Source organism: Hyperolius riggenbachi, chromosome 10, assembly GCF_040937935.1.
Source record: "Hyperolius riggenbachi isolate aHypRig1 chromosome 10, aHypRig1.pri, whole genome shotgun sequence".
Lineage (NCBI taxonomy): Eukaryota > Metazoa > Chordata > Amphibia > Anura > Hyperoliidae > Hyperolius > Hyperolius riggenbachi.
The window spans coordinates 71844484-71865881 of NC_090655.1; the positions used below are offsets into that span (position 1 = coordinate 71844484).

The 21398-nt window shown below is 45.4% G+C and overlaps 1 protein-coding gene across 4 annotated transcripts in view; it reads right to left on the bottom strand.

Moving 5' to 3' along the window:
- LOC137533983 (solute carrier family 22 member 15-like) overlaps positions 1-21398 on the bottom strand; it is a 538432-nt gene that overhangs the window by 461847 nt on the left and 55187 nt on the right. For 3 of the 4 annotated variants that reach the window (XR_011024264.1, XM_068255310.1, XM_068255311.1), the window contains exons 3-4: positions 18639-18771; positions 18036-18200 (exon numbers count right to left, since the gene is read on the bottom strand). Coding sequence is in view for 2 of the 4 variants with exons in the window: in XM_068255310.1 (XP_068111411.1) it covers positions 18036-18200; positions 18639-18771 (298 nt within the window). In the remaining 2 variants the exon portion in view is untranslated. The remainder of the gene's footprint in view (positions 1-18035; positions 18201-18638; positions 18772-21398) is intronic. The other variant, XR_011024265.1, reaches the window with a different exon arrangement.

Here is a 21398-nt window from a genome sequence, read left to right on the forward strand (position 1 = left end):
CATAGTTACCTTGCCATCAGTTCCTCTCAGAAGCTCACCATTTTCTTCTGACAATAATCCATTCCAGTTCTGACAATATTTTGTCAGATCTGAAATATATCAGTTGCTGTCAGTAAAATATCAGTTGCTGTCGGTTATAGCTGAGAGGAAAACTGATGTACCAGGCAATGTCCATGTTTCCCTATGGCTCAAGTGGGCGATGTTACAGTTTAACTGTGTGCTGACCAGAAAGCTGTTATGGGGTAATGGCTATTTTCAAAATGGAGGACGGAAAATTCCCTTGATCTCAGTGAACAAATAGGACGCGGGACAGGAGAAAGACACGGAGGAGTAGACTACATGGAAGGTAAGTATGACTTGTGTATGCTTATTTTGACTTTTAATTTTCAGTTCAGGTTTTCTTTAAGGCCCCGTTTACACTTAATCAGTTGCTCTCAGTTATAACTGAAATGTCAACTGATTTTCAAAGTAAGTCCAATGTTTTCCTATGGCACCTTTCACTCTTAACACGTTTTAACTGAAATATTTTTTTCACAATGCACTGCTATGGAGAAGAAAAAAAACGCGTACCAACTGATTAAAGGGAAGGTCCAAGCAAAATAAAAAAATGAGTTTCACCTACCTGGGGCTTCTACCAGCCCCATGCAGTCATCCTGTGCCCTCGTAGTCACTCACTGCTGCTCCAGTCCCCCGCTGGCAGCTTTCCGACCTCGGAGGTCGGTGGGCCGCATCGCGTACGTTTTTACGCATTCCCGCTAGTGCAAGAACATTAACACATACATTTTTACGCGTTACTGGTTCAATGCGTACATTTTTACGCATTGAGCCAGTAATGCGTAAAAATGTATGTGTTAATGTTCCTGCACTAGTGGGAATGCGTAAAAACGTATGCAATGCGGCCCGCCGACCTCAGAGGTCGGCAAGCTGCCAGCGGGGGACTGGAGCAGCAGTGAGTGACTACGAGGGCACAGGATGGCTGCATGGGGCTGGTAGAAGCCCCGGGTAAGTGAAACTCATTTTTTTATTTTGCTTGGACCTTCCCTTTAAGTGTAAACGGGGCCTTACCAAGGACTATTTAACAGCTACGCTACAGTCTTTTGATTTCTATTTAACAGCTACTCAACAGCTATGTCCTAAGTTTAGTTAAAATGCATCTCTGGTACACATTAAAAACACAGAGGTACACTAATGCTTAAAAGTTCGAATGTCCCAACTCATTGTCTGTTTAATAAGATTCATCTAGGTGCTGGTGCATAGCTCTGCTTCCTTGCACAAAATAGCTCTGAACTATTCTATATCAGATATAGAAAAGGTAGAGGCCTTTTTCTGCAAGGCTGCAGGTCTATACGCTGATATGGGGCTCTGGTAAATCCTATTATACAGACAACATTCTAGGGCATTCACCTTGACAATGATAGGCTGGGATGGCTGACAGGGTAGAATGTCAACTTCCTGGCCAGGAGCTTTAATTTCCAAAAGCAGATGCCATCTTAATATAGCTTTAAACCTTTTATGTTACATACGTTCACTCAACAAGATTGGTATATGCAAATAAGAGGAGTCCGAGTTGATGGAATCAAAAACTGAGGAGTCTGAGTATTTTTCCACAGCCCTGGTTTAAATCCTGGTGGTTTCCTGGCCTTTCTGCATTTCCAGTGCTAAAGATACAGAGGGATTCAGGAGATTTTCTTTAAGGGGATAGGGCTACGTGCTGAAGCCCAGCTAATACAGGGCTTCCATGACACATCTAATGCAGTTTGCCCACTATGGAGAGAAAAGCCAGATGCTAGATGCTGCCAGGGAGATGGATACCAGCTGGATGCATGCCCAAAGGATGTTTGTGGTGCAGGAATACAGAGGATCAATCAGAGTGATGTGAGCAACCGAGGCACGAGAGACATGCATATTTAGCCTCTGAGGAAGCTGCCATACCACACTGTCTGCACCCAGCTGATGAATAAAGGTGCTTTTCCTGGAAAGGTGTAGTGCCTCGGTTGCTTCCCATCACTTTGATTAATGCAGTTTGCTGGCCTGTTAGACTTTGTCCATAGAGGATCGAGTAGTTTGTACTGGTCACCAGGAATCTGTGCTTTAAAACTGTACTGATTAGAGTATGGTAAAGGAGGCCCAAGCTTCATGAATAGGAAGAAGCAGCCCCTGTTGGGGATCAGGAAAGAAAAATGTGGGGAGCCATATCAAGACAAGTGGTGACCATGGATGTTTGGTAGCATGAAATATTGGTGACCAAAATAGCGAAGTACAAAGGTAACCCAAACAGGGGATCAAAGTCTAATAATTGATGCAAGTTCACAATCTTAGGTTTTAGGCTTTAAGCCTCTCCTGGCCACATTATTCTAGAGACTGTAACAAAAGGCAGTTTCATGCCTAGAGCTAAAGTATCAACTGTATGCTGCTGGCTTGGACAAGATTTTTTTGCTTGTCTGCACGACTGTTAAGCTGACCCATCCAGAGTAGACCATCAAAGTGCAAGCTATACAGGTATTTTTTCTCTAAATGCTTTCAAATGCCCATGTCCACAAATAAGAGATTGCAATCCTTTGGTACTTGTGAAAAAGGGGCATTTAACTAGAGCTACTTATCCCAGAGCCCAAAATCCTAGTCTGCAAAAGTCAAGTTGCTCTTCAGACAGCTTGAATGTCTTAGGGTTTTTACAGGATTTTTAAGGGAAACCCGAGGTGAGAGGGATATGGAGGCGGACTATCCTGCTGACCCTCTACCTCTAATACTGTTAGCCATAGACCTTTACCAAGCATGCAGCTCGGATGTCTATGACGAATCTAACAAAGATTAGCTGCATGCTTGTTTCAGGTGTGTGATTTGGACCAGGGCAGTTTCTAGGCTAAATTTCACCCAGGGCGAGGGTGTAAAAATTGCCCCCCCCCCCACCGTGGAGCCAGGTATAGGTGCCCACAGTATAGGTTAGCTACGTATATGCCACCAGTATGTGTTAATTAGCTAGGTGCCTGCAGTATAGGTTAGATAGGTAGATGCCCCCAGTATAGGCTAGATAGGTAGGTGTCTGCTGCATAGGTTAGGTAGGTAGGCGCTGCAGTATAGGTTAGGTAGGTAGGCGCTGCAGTATAGGTTAGGTAGGTAGGCGCTGCAGTATAGGTTAGGTAGGTAGGCGCTGCAGTATAGGTTAGGTAGGTAGGCGCTGCAGTATAGGTTAGGTAGGTAGGCGCTGCAGTATAGGTTAGGTAGGTAGGCGCTGCAGTATAGGTTAGGTAGGTAGGCGCTGCAGTATAGGTTAGGTAGGTAGGCGCTGCAGTATAGGTTAGGTAGGTGCTGCAGTATAGGTTAGGTAGGTGCTGCAGTAACGGTTAGGTAGGTGCTGCAGTATAGGGTAGGTAGGTAGGTAGGTAGGTGCTGCAGTATAGATTAGGTAGGTAGGTGCTGCAGTATAGATTAGGTAGGTAGGTAGGTAGGTGCTGCAGTATAGATTAGGTAGGTAGGTAGGTGCTGCAGAATATATTAGGTAGGTAGGTAGGTGCTGCAGCGTGGTGGGAGCAAGCATAATAGTAATAACTCACCTTTCTTCAGCAGAATAGCTGATCTCACGCTGCTTCAATGTACTTCCTTTCCCAGCATCTGTCTCAGTAACAGCGCCCCCTGTGTTGACATGCGGATCATCATCACAGGGGGCGCTGTTACTGACACAGATGCCTGGAAAGGAAGTACATTGAAGCAGCGTGGGTTTGGCTGAACAAAGTTGAGTTATTATTATTATTATACCTGCTCCCACTACCTCTGCGCTCCCCTCCTGCCACAACAATCCAGCGGCGCCCCGGGCGATTGCACGTATCGCAGGCCCATAGAAACGGGGCTGATTTGGACCCTACTGACCTGAAAGATCAGCAGCACTGTAAGGCAACTGGTACTGTTTAAAAGGAAATAAATATGGCAGGCTCCATCGGTCTCACAACTGGGGCTCCTTTTAAACTTTAGCTTTTATGCATAGAAAAATTACCTGTTGTATATGTCTAGAGCAGGGGTCCCCAAACTTTTTTGGTCAAAGGCCGAGTCAACATACATCAGACTGCTGGGGGGGCCTGAACATACATAAAATAATGTTGAAAAACATGACATTGAATCTAGGTATTAATTCCCCCCCTCCCCCCCCCCATCATGCTGGGAGGAGAACTCCCAGCAGCAGTCATTCAGTCATGCGGCGCCCAAAGAACATCTTTGTGCTGCAGACAGTGAAGCATACCCAAGTGACAGCCTGCCGTCCAGTTGGACAGCAGTGTCACCTGATGTAGAATTGCATTGGAAGCCAGCAAATGACTGCTAACTGGCTTCTATAGTATGTGGATGGGTGATGCCCGCGATGCTACTCTATTTGAGGGCCGCCCATATTTAAAGGTGCAGTGGGCAACATCTACAGGTTATACAATTTTTGTTTGGGGGCCAGTGAAAAAGCCTTAGGGGGCCACATTTGGCCAGCGGGCCGTAGTTTGAGGACCACTGGTCAAATAAAAGGTACGCAATGGAGCAAAATCTCTATGCCTACCCAAATATTTACATTTTTACAAACAGCTTTCATGAGGTATTTAGTCTTTTCTAAAAAGGAATTGATATTTTGCTTTAGCAAATTCCTTGTTAAATCCCCAAGGGCATGGGACAGCTCTGCTCTGAAAGCCTCCAACATGTCTCAGCCAGGAAATATAGATTCTTCAAGCATTAATATTGCAAGACAAAGCTTACAGATTTAGAATTACAGGTTACTCATTTTAAAAGTGCATGTAGGGCAAAACTTTGCCCTGGCCTTAAACTCTGTTGAGTCACCTAATTTACCCCGCAACAGTCTAATATAATACAGCAGTGATATAGATCATGCCGCAAGGGGATAAAGTACGACAACTCCTCCTTGGCGCCTGCGGGTATCGATTCTGACACTGAAGGGGGGAGTTAACAACATGCTCTCCAGCTGGTGCAGTCACTGCTTGCTGCTACAGATCCAGAGATTCCTGTCCATGCCTTTCATTCCTTCCCTCCACCTAGAAAACGTGATAACTGGAAGGCAGTGTCATTGATGTTAAAGTAAAACTATTTGCACACAGTGGTATTCACGCTTGTGGTGATTTTTTTTTTTTTTTTTTTGCCAGCCACAGCTCTTCTGGTGGTTCTTTACATTTTCAAACAACCACCAGAATAATCATGGCTAGCAAAGAAAAAATAAATTGCCATAAGTGCCTGAATACTACTGTATGAAAATAGTGTTGTGCATTTGGTGACCATTTAAAGTTAAAGGCTGTGGTGTGGGTCACGGCTGTGATTCGCGGTGGAGGCTTTACTTCATTATAAACCGTGACCAAGAATTGAACTACATCCCAATCAGTAGCGGGTGCCCCCCTTTCCACGAGAAATCTATTAAATTTTCCCAAAGAGATCAGGGGGCTCTGTATGGCTGATATTGTGGTGAAACCCCTCCCACAGTATGATGTCAGGACCATGGTCCTGACAGTTTCCGGTCTGTGAACCTCATTGCACTGTGGGAAATAACAGCTGTTTACAGCTGTTTCCAACTGCTAAAAAAGCAAGCAGCATCTTCTTCCACTGACATCACCTGCCAGCAGTAAAAATGTCACCATGTGATAAATGTCAGAATATAAATCAGGGAGAGGAAACATTTTTCAGTGGGCAAACGCGGACTAAATCATTTATACATAATTATCGTGAAAATGAATCACTTTTTTTTTTTATTACATTATTTTCACTAGAGTTACTCTTTAACCTTCACTGCATGCCCCCCTGTGTTTCATTGGTGGCTGGGTAGTAAAAAACAGACACTACTAAGCTAATATGAATTTCCTGCTGAGAATACAAAAAACAGGAGGAAAGTGCGGCAGGAATTGGGACAATTCAGGAACCAACTACACACACACACACACACACACACACACACACACACACACTACTGCGAACTTGTAATTGACACGTGGAAGAATCTCTGGTAACTTTTGTTTTGCGTTTGTGTTTTTTGTGATTTTTTTTGGGGGGTGATATGAAATATACAGTCCACTTCAATCTTTATAAGGACAGAAGGAATTGTATGACCACGGGTGCAGCACACCAAGGGCTATAGACATACTATGGCCCATAATATTATAACATGATAAAGGAGCAGAGGTTACCAAACGTGCATTCTTACATGGGACAAAGCTCAATAAAGAAATGTAAAGCGATATACACACATACACACACAGACACACACATACACACACACACACAGACACACACACAGACACACACACAGACACACACACAGACACACACAGACACAGACACAGACACAGACAGACACAGACAGACACAGACAGACACACACAGACACACACAGACACACACAGACACACACAGACACACACAGACACACACAGACACACACAGACACACACAGACACACACAGACACACACAGACACACACAGACACACACAGACACACACAGACACACACAGACACACACAGACACACACAGACACACACAGACACACACACTGATGTGACGGCTGCTTAATTTTATAGTTAATTTAGATTGTTGCAAGCAGTCATATAGTATTTATCAGCATTAAGCTCCTCATTGCATTTCATTGGCATGGATTCAAGCACTATAGGATCCAGAGCATTCCCTCTCCATAAGCAAGCATCTGACATTATTTTCCTTATTTCATTACAGATTTTCTTTGAAGCCCCTTTTACACTTTCCTTGTAGGTGTACGTTGTGTTACCCTGGTTAACGGCAGCGTAACACAACGAAAATGCAAGGCAATGGGGGCGAGCACACTTACCCCGTCACATAGTGCCTGAAGTGCCTGATCTGCCGTCAAAGTCAACAACATGTTACCGTCAGACTTCCGTGGCGAAAACGGAAGTAATAAAAGTCAAATGGCGATGCGGAAATGTTGAATATGTTGGCGGCAGTGGTGCAGTGTTCATGCGCGGAACGATGTGAATACATTGGGGTTACTCTGGAATCCCCGTGATGTACTTCCTGTTCAGCAAGGAGTAAGTCACTGGGCAAGGGGTGTTTAGAGAGGGACAGGGCCAGGAGCAGCGCTATGCATATGGCCCCATCGGTGCACTCTGCCACATTGTTTTATGAAGGACTTATTTTGCTGTGCAAATGGGGCAGAGCATCACACTGTAAACCCAAACCAGCCTAAAGGACAACTGCAAGGAAACAAATATGGCAGTCTTTTTATCCTCTACAGGTCAAAGTGCCCGACTGTCCTGCTGATCCTCTGTCTCTAATACTTTGAGTCATAGACCCTGCACAAGAATGCAGATTGGATGTTTGACTGCATTTGGCGCAATCTTGTATCAAGTGTGCGATTCAGAACGTACTGATGCATGAAAGATCAGCGGGATGCCCGGCAACTGAAATTCTTTTAAAAAAAGAGATAAATATGGAAGCCACCATATCCCTCTTAGGTCATTTGTCCTTTAAGTATCATAGGGATATGACTAGCACACCTGCTGGACAGTTTCTGTTAAAGCGGGAGTGTCACCTTAAAAATCAAATTTCAACAGCAACTGGTCTGAGTGTATTAAGTGATAAAGATGCTAATCCTGCATTCAAAACTTTTTCTGTAGTTATGGTTTGAAGTTATCACATACGAACCCGAGGTGGGATTTAATTATGTTACTGGGGCACAGAGGCTGGTTGTGCACACTAAGACTAGCCTCTTTTGCCCCATGGTGTGCCTCCATGTCCCCCCTGCGCGTCACTATAGCCCACACAGTGCTGGCGACACGCAGCGCGTCGCCAGCACAATGTTTACCTAAGCGCTGTCTGTCAGCGCAGCTCCTCTGCCTCCTCCACATCGGCGCTACCCGCCCGCGTCACTTTCCTCCTATCAGCGGGAGGGAAGGGACACGGGCGGGTAGCGCCGATGCTGTTGCCAGCACTGCGGGGGCTATAGCGGCGTGCAGGGGGGACATGGAGGCACACCATGGGGCAACAGAGGCTGGTGTTAGTGTGCACAACCAGCCTCTGGGCCCCAGTAACATAATTAAATCCCACCTCGGGTTCTCTTTAACCACTTCCCGACCGCGGTATAGACAAATGGCGGCCGGGAAGTGGACGCCGCAAGGACCGCCGTATTGACAAAATGCGGCGGTCCTTGTATGGGCATGGGCGGATCGATCGCGTCATCCGTGACGCGATCCTCCGCTGGGAGTCGGAAGCCCGGCATTTTGCCTCCGCTCGCCGGCCACTTAGCAGAGCCGGCAAGCGGAGGAATCCGCATAATCAGCCAATCCCTGAGTATAAGGCACTTTGTTAGGTAAACAAAGTGCCTTATACGTGCTTCCTCCTCGCCTCGTGGTCTCATTGTTGCAGAGACCACCAGCGAGGAGGAAGCCTTTTGTGAGTACTACAGCACACGTGTTTTTTTGACCTACAGCCCCCCTGATCTCCCACCCCAGGCCTCATACCCCCCCTGATCACCCCAGCAGACCCCTGCCCAGCACCCCTGTAACTCCTCCTCCTCCTCGGAATTGCAGATTTTCAAAACAGCTTATATACCATAGCTGGGATTTGAACCCAGGATGCAGTGTGTAGTAGGTATCTGTCTTAACCTCTAGACCATGAACCACACTACATGGTAAAGCTATCCTAGCATAAACCATACTACCATTATGATCAATTCAATAGAAAAAGTAGCATGATTAAGGATTGGTACTTTTTGAAAAGCATGCTTATATACCATAGCATATCTATTGAATTGATCATAATGGTAGTATGGTTTATGCTAGGATAGCTTTACCATGTAGTGTGGTTCATGGTCTAGAGGTTCAGACAGATACCTACTACACACTGCATCCTGGGTTCAAATCCCAGCTATGGTATATAAGCTGTTTTGAAAATCTGAAATTCCCTACTGGATGATATAAGTGGATGGATGGATGGATGGATGGATGGATGGAGGAGGAGGGAGAGAATATTTTGATGTGATTCCGGAAAATTCCGTCGGAATTATAAATTTCCGCGGAATTCCGTTTGAGAAATTCCGTTCCGACTAACAAAATCGGAATTATTAATTCCGACCGGAATCACGGAATTAATAATTCCGCGGAATTTTCCGACCATGCCTAGCTACGAGTGATTTCCCCAAAGATCTAAGGTGTACATCAAAGCTGCTGGAGTGTTGTTTGGTGCCCCAATTACCTTGTTGTCTAGTTTGTATAGTGATATATGTATATTGATGGTTTTTATGTATTTATTAGTAATAATTTTTTAAGATACAGGTAGAAGTTTGTCCTGTATGTGTTTGCAGTTGTAAATGCGGAGGATGACGCGCTGATTGGTTTTGCATATACCTTCCCACGAAAATGTCCATATTAGTGTTTTTTCAAATTATGTATGTAAACTGCCTTAGCATCCCTTGCCGTAATTTTACATCCACATATTTATATTTTATTGCCTCTAAAAAGCCGAAAGGCCATTAATCTGCTCATAAACAGAGTATCAAACAATTTTAATTCATATTTCCTGTTTTCAGATACGGAAGCTGGTAGGCTGTATAGCACAGCTCTCCCATTACGCCTCCGTAATAATTTCCATTTAAATGCCGCCTGGGACGCATGCAACTTCTGTGTCCGTCTGGGTGGCACGCATGTGCGTGTTTAATAAAGTTATGTGAAAGTTTTTCCCTGCCACCATGGTAACCATACAGCGCAACACTAAGTGGATGCCTGTACGCGTGACGCCATCTGACGAAGGCACAGAGCGCCGAAACGCGTCATGACGTCACACGCCCGCTGAATCAGCCACACCCACCTCACAGCCGGACGGAGCCCAGACGATCGGGACTCGCGCTGCTGGCCACAGCGCGACATCCTCCCCTGGTGAGAGAAGCGGTTGGCTGCCCGCTGATAAGCGTTTACACCATTTGTGTTTGTGAGTATAACTTTTATATCCTAATAAATTACCTTTTACGATTAATGCACTATGGCGCGCTCCATCTTTTCTTGATTGTTTAACCATCAAGGGAAGGCATTTAGATGATGAAAACAAAATAATTAATGTGAAAAATTATCCTGTACATTTTTTACATTCTGCTATATGTCATTATGGTTTATTTTTCAAGTGAACTTGAGATGTGCTGTGTGGCTCAATTTATAATTACCTGGGGCTTCCTCCAGCCCACTGAGGTGCTTGAAGTCCCTCGACGTCCTCCGCGGCCGCTCTGTTCTCTCAGAATTCCTTGCAGTAATTAGGCTGGCCGTGCTCTACTGCGCAGCGCGGCCGGGCACCTGTGCCCAGGAGCGTTCTGCACCTGTGCTGAAGAACACGACTGAGACAACGGAGTGGCTGGGGAGGACGTCTAGGGACTACCAAGCACCTCATAGGGCTGGAGGAGGCCCTGAGTAATCATAAATTGGGCCACACAGTTCATCTCTGGTATTCTTGTGCTCTGTTTTTCAAAAAATATTATTTTTTTTTTTATTTTGGCTGCTTGGAAAAGTTTGTGTCACAAGTCACATGTGATTCCGGAAAATTCCGTCGGAATTATACATTTCCGCGGAATTCCGTTTGAGAAATTCCGTTCCGACTAACAATATCGGAATTATTAATTCCGACCGGAATCACGGAATTAATAATTCCGCTGAATTTTCCGACCATGCCTGACTTTAAACGCTATCCCCTGCGTTAGGTCCCTAACTGCCTCCTAGTCACCCCTGATCCCCCCCCTACCTTTAGATCACCCCCAGACCCCATCCCAGACTACCCCCCTGTATACTGTATACATCTGTATACAGCTACCTTACCCCCTGATCCCCCTCTGATCACCTGTCTATCACCTGTCCATCACCCCTCAGCACCCCCACCCATCAGAGCAGACCCTAACTGCCCCGCGGGGGTAACAGATCACCTGCCCAGGCCCTCGATTGCCCTCATACCCCCCTTCTGATTACATCCCCTGCTCTTTGTTTACATCTGTCCTCCCCAGCAATCACTAACTGATCTGCGATCAGTAACCCCCTGTGTCTGCCTCTCATCAGATCAGGACTCAGTCTGCCCCGTGCAGGCTCCTGATCAACCCCCCACCCCCTCAAATCGCCCTCAGACCCCCCCACCCCCCCCCCTAATCACCGTCCAAGTGCATTGTATTTGACTGTGCTGCGCTTGTATTCGATTGTGCTGCGCTTGTATTTGATTGTGCTGCGATTGTATTTGATTGTCCCGTGATCTGCTTCGATTGTCCCGTGATTGTTTGATTGCCTGAGACCCCACTTCCCACCACACCCAACCCCACCCCACCCCGCCCCCCACCACCACACCCAACCACACCCTCCCCCCCCCCCCACCACACCCAACCCCACCCTCCCCCCCCACCACCTCCAACCACCACCTCCAACCACCACCTTCCGAGTGCATCAGATTTGCTTGTGCTGTGATTGGAGTCGATTGTGCTGTAATTGTATTTGATTGTCCCGTGATCGACTTCGATTGCCCCGTGATTGTTTGATTGCCTGAGACCCCACTTCCCGCCACACCCAATCCCACCCTCCCCCCATCACCTTCCGAGTGCATCAGATTTGATTGGGCTGTGATTGGATTCGATTGTGCTGTAATTGTATTTGATTGTCCCGTGATCGGCTTCGATTGCCCCGTGATTGTTTGATTGCCTGAGACCCCACTTCCCGCCACACCCAATCCCACCCTCCCCCCATCACCTTCCGAGTGCATCAGATTTGATTGGGCTGTGATTGGATTCGATTGTGCTGTAATTGTATTTGATTGTCCCGTAATCGGCTTCGATTGCCCCATGATTGTTTGATTGCCCGAGACCCCACTTCCCGCCACACCCAATCCCACCCTCCCCCCATCACCTTCCAAGTGCATAAGATTTGATTGGGCTGTGATTGGATTAGATTGTGCTGTAATTGTATTTGATTGTCCCGTGATCGGCTTCGATTGCCCCGTGATTGTTTGATTGCCTGAGACCCCACTTACCGCCACACCCAATCCCACCCTCCCCCTATCACCTTCCAAGTGCATCAGATTTGCTTGTGCTGTGATTGGAGTCGATTGTGCTGTAATTGTATTTGATTGTCCCGTGATCGGCTTCGATTGCCCCGTGATTGTTTGATTTTCTGAGACCCCACTTCCCGGCACACCCAATCCCACCCTCCCCCCATCACCTTCCGAGTGCATCAGATTTGATTGGGCTGTGATTGGAGTCAATTGTGCTGTAATTGTATTTGATTGTCCCGTGATTGTTTGATTGCCTCTGAGACCCAACTTCCAACCAACCCCAATACCTCTCAAATACTCCCTTTTTGCTAGGTAGGTGCTCTTTTTTTCTGGGTAGTCTCGGAGGAAAACCCCATAAATTTAGCAATCCAAAATGGCAAGAAGGGGGCTTTCCGATGACGAAGTATACAGGTACATGGACCAGTCGGATGAGTTCTTTTGGGAAGAATCATCCGTCTAATCTTCCGGGTCCGAATTTGAACCTGTAGAAAGCAGTGGTTCCCTGACCGAAAGTGATGACGAGGCTATGGTCCCGGCTAGAGCCAGGCGTACCAGACCCCAAGTCGTTAGACCGCAGGTGGCGCAGGATCCGCCTCAAGGGCAGCAGGGTGGTGCTAGCGCTGTTGATAGTTTTCTTGGTGAGGCAGGCACCAGCAGCGCAGCATCTCCTATACTTGGTACCAGTACTTCTGTAGACCCTGGCGAAGTGGTGAGCGTCAGCATGGAAGTCGAAACTGGTACGGTGGCAAGTGCAGTAGTACCCCCGTCGCAGCCACCAAGAAGAAGACGGGCCCGTAGTACCCATAGACTCCCAGAGGTGCTGGCACAACCAGATTGGCAATCCCCTGATTCCGCCGCACCCGTAGTGCCCCCTTTCACCGCCCAGTCTGGAGTCCAGGTGGCGACAGCTCATCTAGGAACAGCCCTAGACTTTTTGCAGCTGTTCATCACCCAGGTTCTCTTGGACTTAATTGTGGTTGAGACCAACCGTAAAGCCACACAATTCATCACCGAGCACCCGGAGAGCATGTATGCCCAGCCTTTCGGGTGGAAACCAGTCCAAGTTTCCGACATTAAAATCTTTTTGGCCCTTATCCTTCACTTGGGACTAATGAAACAGAATGTATTGCGGTCGTATTGGTCTACAAACCCAGTACATCATGTTCCCTTGTACCCTGCTGCCATGTCCAGGACACGATTTGAGTCCATCCTGCGCTTCCTGCACTTCAACGACAACGAAACCTGTCATGAAAGGGGAGACCCTGCTTATGACCGGCTCCACAAAATTCGTCCCCTCATAGACCACCTGTCCTCAACATTTGCAGATGCTTATATCCCTGAACAGAACATCTGCGTAGACGAGTCCCTCTTACGCTTTACCGGGCGCCTTGGCATCAAACAGTACATCCCAAGCAAGCGCGCCCGGTATGGGGTGAAACTGTATAAGCTCTGTGAAAGGGCCACAGGCTATACATGTCGTTTTAGGGTGACAATCTTTTAATTTTTTTTACACACAATTGTCCATTTACAGAGTTATTTCTCCCACCCAGCATGGGTATGTGTAAAAATACACCCCAAAACACATTGTACTACTTCTCCCGAGTACGGCGATACCACATGTGTGGCACTTTTTTGCACCCTAACTGCGCTAAAGGGCCCAAAGTCCAATGAGTACCTTTAGGATTTCACAGGTCATTTTGCGGAATTTGATTTCCAGACTACTCCTCACGGTTTAGGGCCCCTAAAATGCCAGGGCAGTATAGGAACCCCACAAATGACCCCATTTTAGAAAGAAGACACCCCAAGGTATTCCGTTAGGAGTATGGCGAGTTCATAGAAGATTTTATTTTTTGACAAAAATTAGCGGAAAATTGATTTTTATTGTTTTTTTCACAAATTTTTGTCAAAAAATAAAATCTTCTATGAACTCACCATACTCCTAACGGAATACCTTGGGGTGTCTTCTTTCTAAAATGGGGTCATTTGTGGGGTTCCTATACTGCCCTGGCATTTTAGGGGCCCTAAACCGTGAGGAGTAGTCTGGAAATCAAATTCCGCAAAATGACCTGTGAAATCCTAAAGGTACTCATTGGACTTTGGGCCCTTTAGCGCAGTTAGGGTGCAAAAAAGTGCCACACATGTGGTATCGCCGTACTCGGGAGAAGTAGTACAATGTGTTTTGGGGTGTATTTTTACACATACCCATGCTGGGTGGGAGAAATAACTCTGTAAATGGACAATTGTGTGTAAAAAAAAATTAAAAAATTGTCATTTACAGAGATATTTCTCCCACCCAGCATGGGTATGTGTAAAAATACACCCCCAAAACACATTATACTACTTCTCCTGAGTATGGCAATACCACATGTGTGGCACTTTTTTGCAGCCTAACTGCGCTAAGGGGTCCAAAGTCCAATGAGCACCTTTAGGCTTTACAGGGGTGCTTACAATTTAGCACCCCCCAAAATGTCAGGACAGTAAACACACCCCACAAATGACCCCATTTTGGAAAGTAGACCCTTCAAGGTATTCAGAGAGGGGCATGGTGAGTCCGTGGCAGATTTCATTTTTTTTGTCGCAAGTTGGAAGAAATGGAAACTTTTTTTTCACAAAATGTCATTTTCCGCTTACTTGTGACAAAAAATAATATCTTCTATGAACTCACTATGCCTCTCAGTGAATACTTTGGGATGTCTTCTTTCCAAAATGGGGTCATTTGGGGGGTATTTATACTATCCTGAAATTCTAGCCCCTCATGAAACATGACGGGGTCAGAAAAGTCATAGATGCTAGAAAATGGGAAAATTCACTTTTTGCACCATAGTTTGTAAACGCTATAACTTTTACCCAAACCAATAAATATGCGCTGAATGGGTTTTTTTTAATCAAAAACATGTTTGTCCACATTTTTTGCGCTGCATGTATATAGAAATTTTACTTTATTTGAAAACTGTCAGCACAGAAAGTAAAAAAAATCATTTTTTTGCCAAAATTCATGTCTTTTTTGATGAATATAATAAAAAGTAAAAATCGCAGGAGCAATCAAATAGCACCAAAAGAAAGCTTTATTAGTGACAAGAAAAGGAGCCAAAATTCATTTAGGTGGTAGGTTGTATGAGCGAGCAATAAACCGTGAAAGCTGCAGTGGTCTGAATGGAAAAAAAGTGGCCGGTCCTTAAGGGGTAGAAAGCCCTAGGTCCTCAAGTGGTTAAGGAGCACTGGCCCTTTAGTAATCAGTGCCAAACAGTTGAATGCTGGGGGGTTCTTTTTATCTACAGGGAGTGCAGAATTATTAGGCAAATGAGTATTTTGACGACATCATCCTCTTTGTGCATGTTGTCTTACTCCAAGCTGTATAGGCTCGAAAGCCTACTACCAATTAAGCATATTAGGTTATGTGCATCTCTGTAATGAGAAGGGGTGTGGTCTAATGACAAACACCCTATATCAGGTGTGCATAATTATTAGGCAACTTCCTTTCCTTTGGCAAAATGGGTCAAAGAAGGACTTGACAGGCTCAGACAAGTCAAAAATAGTGAGATATCTTGCAGAGGGATGCAGCACTCTTAAAATAGCAAAGCTTCTAAAGTGTGATCATCGAACAATCAAGCGTTTCATTCAAAATAGTCAACAGGGTCGCAAGAAGCGTGTGGAAAAGCCAAGGCGCAAAATAACTGCCCATGAACTTAGAAAAGTCAAGCGTGCAGCTGCCAAGATGCCACTTGCCACCAGTTTGGCCATATTTCAGAGCTGCAACATCACTGGTGTGTCCAAAAGCACAAGGTGTGCAATACTCAAAGACATGGCCAAGGTAAGAAAGGCTGAAAGACGACCACCACTGAACAAGAAACACAAGCTGAAACGTCAACACTGGGCCAAGAAATATCTCAAGACTGATTTTTCTAAGGTTTTATGGACTGATGAAATGAGAGTGAGTCTTGATGGGCCAGATGGATGGGCCTGTGGCTGGATTGGTAAAGGGCAGAGAGCTCCAGTCCGACTCAGACGCCAGCAAGGTGGAGGTGGAGTACTGGTTTGGGCTAGTATCATCAAAGATCAGCTTGTGGGGCCTTTTCGGGTTGAGGATGGAGTCAAGCTCAACTCCCAGTCCTACTGCCAGTTTCTGGAAGACACCTTCTTCAAGCAGTGGTACAGGAAGAAGTCTGCATCCTTCAAGAAAAACATGATTTTCATGCAGGACAATGCTCCATCACACGCGTCCAAGTACTCCACAGCGTGGCTGGCAAGAAAGGATATAAAAGAAGAAAAACTAATGACATGGCCTCCTTGTTCACCTGATCTGAACCCCATTGAGAACCTGTGGTCCATCATAAAATGTGAGATTTACAAGGAGGGAAAACAGTACACCTCTCTGAACAGTGTCTGGGAGGCTGTGGTTGCTGCTGCACGCAATGTTGATGGTGAACAGATCAAAACACTGACAGAATCCATGGATGGCAGGCTTTTGAGTGTCCTTGCAAAGAAAGGTGGCTATATTGGTCACTGATTTGTTTTTGTTTTTGAATGTCAGAAATGTATATTTATGAATGTTGAGATGTTATATTGGTTTCACTGGTAAAAATAAATAATTGAAATGGGTATATATTTGTTTTTTGTTAAGTTGCCTAATAATTGTGCACAGTAATAGTTACCTGCACACACAGATATCCCCCTAAAATAGCTAAAACTAAAAACAAACTAAAAACTACTGTCAAAAATAATCGGCTTTGATATTAATGAGTTTTTTTTGGTTCATTGAGAACATGGTTGTTCTATAATAAAATTATTCCTCAAAAATACAACTTGCCTAATAATTCTGCACTCCCTGTATAATATATTCCTCCGCTTCCATTTATTTCCCTGCCTAGCTGCTTATCTGAAACACGATCCTGCTCACTTGTGTTTACAAGCAAGGCTGAGGTGACTCAGCGATTGGAGGAGAAAAGAAAAGTGCAGTTCCTAGTATACACCTCAGTGAGAGTGTCTGAAGCCTCTAGGAGGGCGGCAGCTAATGAATAAACAATGAGCAAGAGAAGGGAGGGGGGAAAACAAGAGTCAGGGAGGATATGATGTCAGCATTAGCTTAGCAATATGGCCACTGCCTAGAATAGGCTTCCCTGCTTGGATAGCACAATACATCTGTTATGTAAGTAGAACTAGTATTTATCTACTTATATATGTGTTTATTTCTAGGTTAGGATGGGTGTCGCTTGTTTTTTAAACCCCAGGACAGCTTCCAGCACTGCAGCCTATCCTTGTATCTTCAAAGGTTACAAGGTGACGGTAGATCCAGAATGTCCCCAGTGAGCACCATATCCATACCATCTGCCTTCAGTCCTTAGGGAAAGTTCTGCTAATTCCCCCAGGACAGCTAAACTGAATTTCCTCCAGTAATTCCTCCCCAGCCCATTACTGGGAATCCTATGGGAATATGGTAAGAGGAAACTTTTCCCTTCTGGAGCGATGCCATCTCGCCCTACTGATGCAGGAAACTTCACTACCAGTGTTAGGGATGGTCAATGAGATGCAAATAATTTAAAAGTTGATGCATCTTTATGCAAATTCTATATGCAAAATTATGCAGCTTGAAAATTAACTGCTGAGTTACAATTTGATTGGTCTATTTTCAAGCTCCATACATTTGCATACAACATTTGCACAATCCTGCATCAACTCGAAATGATTTGCATCTCATTGACCAGTGCTGGATTTACCGCAAGGCACTGTAGGCACGTGCCTACAGGTGACAAATAATGGAGAGGCGGTGCACTCCCCTCCCCACTTGCCTCCCTCCCTCCCTATACAGATTTTTTTTTATATATACACATCTATCTATCTATCTATCTATCTATCTATCTATCTATCTATCTATCTATCTATCTATCTATCTACCTACACATACACATATATTATATAATATATATGGCACAGCACACAAAATGATCCAGTTTCCATGCCTATGCTGGTTACTTTCTATCACACTGACGGGAAAAGAAAGTAGCATTCTATATCTGTGTATTTTAACTCACCTGTTAGTGCCCAGTATGATTTTCCAACATACTCTTGTGTTAATACAAAAGAGACCAAGGCCATCCCTCCATTCGTTATGCCAACAAGTAAACGTGACACCGCAAAGAGGCCATAGCTCGGAGCCAAAGCAGTAACATAACCAAAAATGACATCAAATAACAGACCTGCAAAAAAAAACATTGCTGCGGTTAGGTATAGGAAAACATTCCAAATCTCTCATTAAATTCTTCTGATTGCAAAGTGCACCTTCTGGCTACAGTCACATAAGTGGAGCAAGTTTGAAGATTAGGAATGTCAGGAAATCATAGCTGCTTGTTTGTCCCAGGCTGAGTCAGGAACAAACTGCGCTGGAAATGTGGCCGCACCAGGCGCCACCATGAGCCGTAATAAGAATTATGGCTATAGCGGCATTCAGGTAGTAATTTGGGCACCATCTGCGCAATTCGTCCGCCAGCAATAACTGGTAGCCGAATTACGTCTTACCCCACAGTCTACGGCAGCCTGGAGGGGGAATACTAATTAAGACACCTCCCTCCCCCTTATTTTTTGTTTCATTACCTCCACCCCCCGTACTAGAACCAGGATAAAGCTAGATCACTTACCTATTAAAAATACTGGTCGTCTTCCTAGCTTATCAGACAAAGGTCCAAAGAGCAGATTCCCAATGAGAAGACCAGCAAACAGTAATGAAGAAGCTAGGTTCACCTTGTAGGCTTGTTGCCTTATTAGATTCCACTGCAGATTAAAATATAAAATTGAATTACAGACATTAAAATGTGGACGCTAAAAGGCAGAAATAAATCTCATATGTGTAAATATGAACATTGACCATTGAATCTAAGAATTTTCAAGGCATATACAGTAAGTATTAAAGAGTGTACACTTCAGACTCAGATATAAAGATTATCTTTGGGTATAATATTTTAAAATAGTCTTTCTGTATAGCGCTTCCAACCATTCGTCCACATGCTGTAGGGATTATGCCCCTATTAGATACATATGTTTCCGTGCGCTTCACCGTGGTTATGAGCAGCTTACTCTATCCGGAGAACTTTTTCTTTATATTCTTCTCTTCTCTGCTGATTATCTTCATCTTGACACACTCTCAATATACTATAAACTCTTGGTCTGATCTCCGTATACTCTTAGGTGAATAGGCTATTTAGGTTTTTTGCGTAGGTTCTTGGATTGAACCTGGTGTATACGCTATAAACCTTAACTTGGTGATGGGTTCTCTCTTCGCGACAATTCTCTTTTCGCGTTTGAGTAAATATATTTTGTGATTTTAATGTGTTGTTATATATTGTTCTTATTTATAGAGCTGGGTATCACGGCCTGATGAAGGGCACATACAAATCTATATAAAGGCCCGAAACGAACATGTGTCGTTGCCTTGAAGTCAAATACCCGTAAAGCTACAACTGCTGGTTGATCCAAACTAATTCAATGTGTTTTCAGGACCTATCACCTCTATACTGAAGAATCATGTTTTTATGCTTTTTTTATATGTGTCAAAGCTTTCAGAAAGTTTTTCTCTGTATTTTTGAGATTGCATTAGCTTCAATAGTCCTTTTTTTAAAGTAACAAATAACACTTCAGACTCAGAAACAGAACATTACAGGTTTAAAGGTGGCCAGCCTATAATCCAGTTGCATATAACGCTGTTGCATTTTAATAACAGAAATTATATCCAGAAATGTTTGAGCATTCTCTCTTCTACTTGTGACCCCAACTTCAGCCTGCACAGCTTCTCAATGAAACGTGTCAGAGAAATCCCTGCCAGATTTACCTTGAGGTCTGTAAATGTCCTTCAGTTGAGAAATGAGATGTAGGCAGCACCCAACCAATTTTAGTGCAACGTGCTCTGGCCGTGGAACCTCCACCCAGAGGTCCAAACGAAGGAGCAACAAGATATCTTGACCCAGCACAGTCTTGTAGGCATGTGCTGCTCATCAGACACCTGTTATCCAACAATTTGGACTGGATAGGAGGAGACAGTGGTGTAACTATAGGGTATTAGTCCCCTCCTGTGCTGCTTTGGCTGTGTCACAGCTCGGGGGGAGGCAGTGAACAGTCTCTCCGGCGCTACCACGGCAGCCAATAGGGCGCCTCTACCTTACTCTCGGTCTTCTGCATGTCATGTAAAATGCAGAGAAACTCAGATGAGAAGAAGGCAGAGGCCAGAGTACACCTGGTGGCTGTAGCAGGAGCGCTAGAGAGACCCAATGATGGAAGAGATGAGCACTGAATGTCCCTACCGTTACACTAATCTGTTGGTCTGACAAAGCGGGGGGGGGGGGGGGGGGCTTTCCCTGTCCTCTTCCGTCCCACAGTGTTCTCGCCAGATTTCCCCGAACAGCGGGCATGTAAATATTTACCTTCCCGGCTCCAGCGCAGTAGCGGCTCTTGGCTGAAGCTAAGGCGGAAATAGCCGTAATATATATTATAGATCTCCGTATTTTTCTGAATATAAGACGCTCTGGCATATAAAAACGCACCTAGATTTAGAGGGCAAAAATCAGGGAAAAAAATAAAACTAAACCTATGTGAGTCTATGGTGCAGGGGTGTCTTACGGACCTTTAACACCTACCGCAACCTGCCCCCCCCCCCCCCCCCCCCGAAAAGAAAAATCTCTAGCTAAGCTACACTGCCCATCTTACACTAGAACCTGCTACACTACACTTCACTAACTAACCCCTGCTGCATCTCACCTGATCTTGTCGCTGTGATCCTCTCCTCCTCCCTCTGACTGCCATCACCCGAGGGTCCCAGCAGCCATCATCCAAGGGGGCCGAGGCTCCCAGCAGCCGTCATCCGAGGGTCCCAGCCTTTCCTTCCAGGAACCCCGCTCTTGAGTGTCCCAGCCGCCGGATCTTCACTGCAGTCTGATACGCAGACTACAGCCTTGCGGTAAACAAGCCCTGCCGACATCCTCCATAGTAACGGCGTCCTCTTCTTAGTTACAGTGTCCCCTTCTGTGTGACGGGCAGCGCATGTGCGCCAGGGTCACGCATGACGTCAGGCACATCACACAGAAGGGGGCACTGCAACCAAGAAGAGGACGTAGTTACTATGGAGGACGTCGGTGGGGCAGCACCGCGTGTTTACCGCAAGGCTGCAGTCTGCATACGAGACTGCAGCGAAGAGGAGCCGGTGGCTGGGACACAAGCGGGGATCGTGGAAGGAAAGGCTGGGACCCTCGGATAATGGCTGCTGGGAGCCTGGGATCCTCGACAACGGCTGCTGGGAGCTTCGGATGACCCTCAAATGACGGCAGGAGAGGATCACGGAGGTAAGTAGGTTATGTGCCCAAAATACCGTACCTTTAGAATATAAGATGCACCCACTTGTTCCCCCCAGT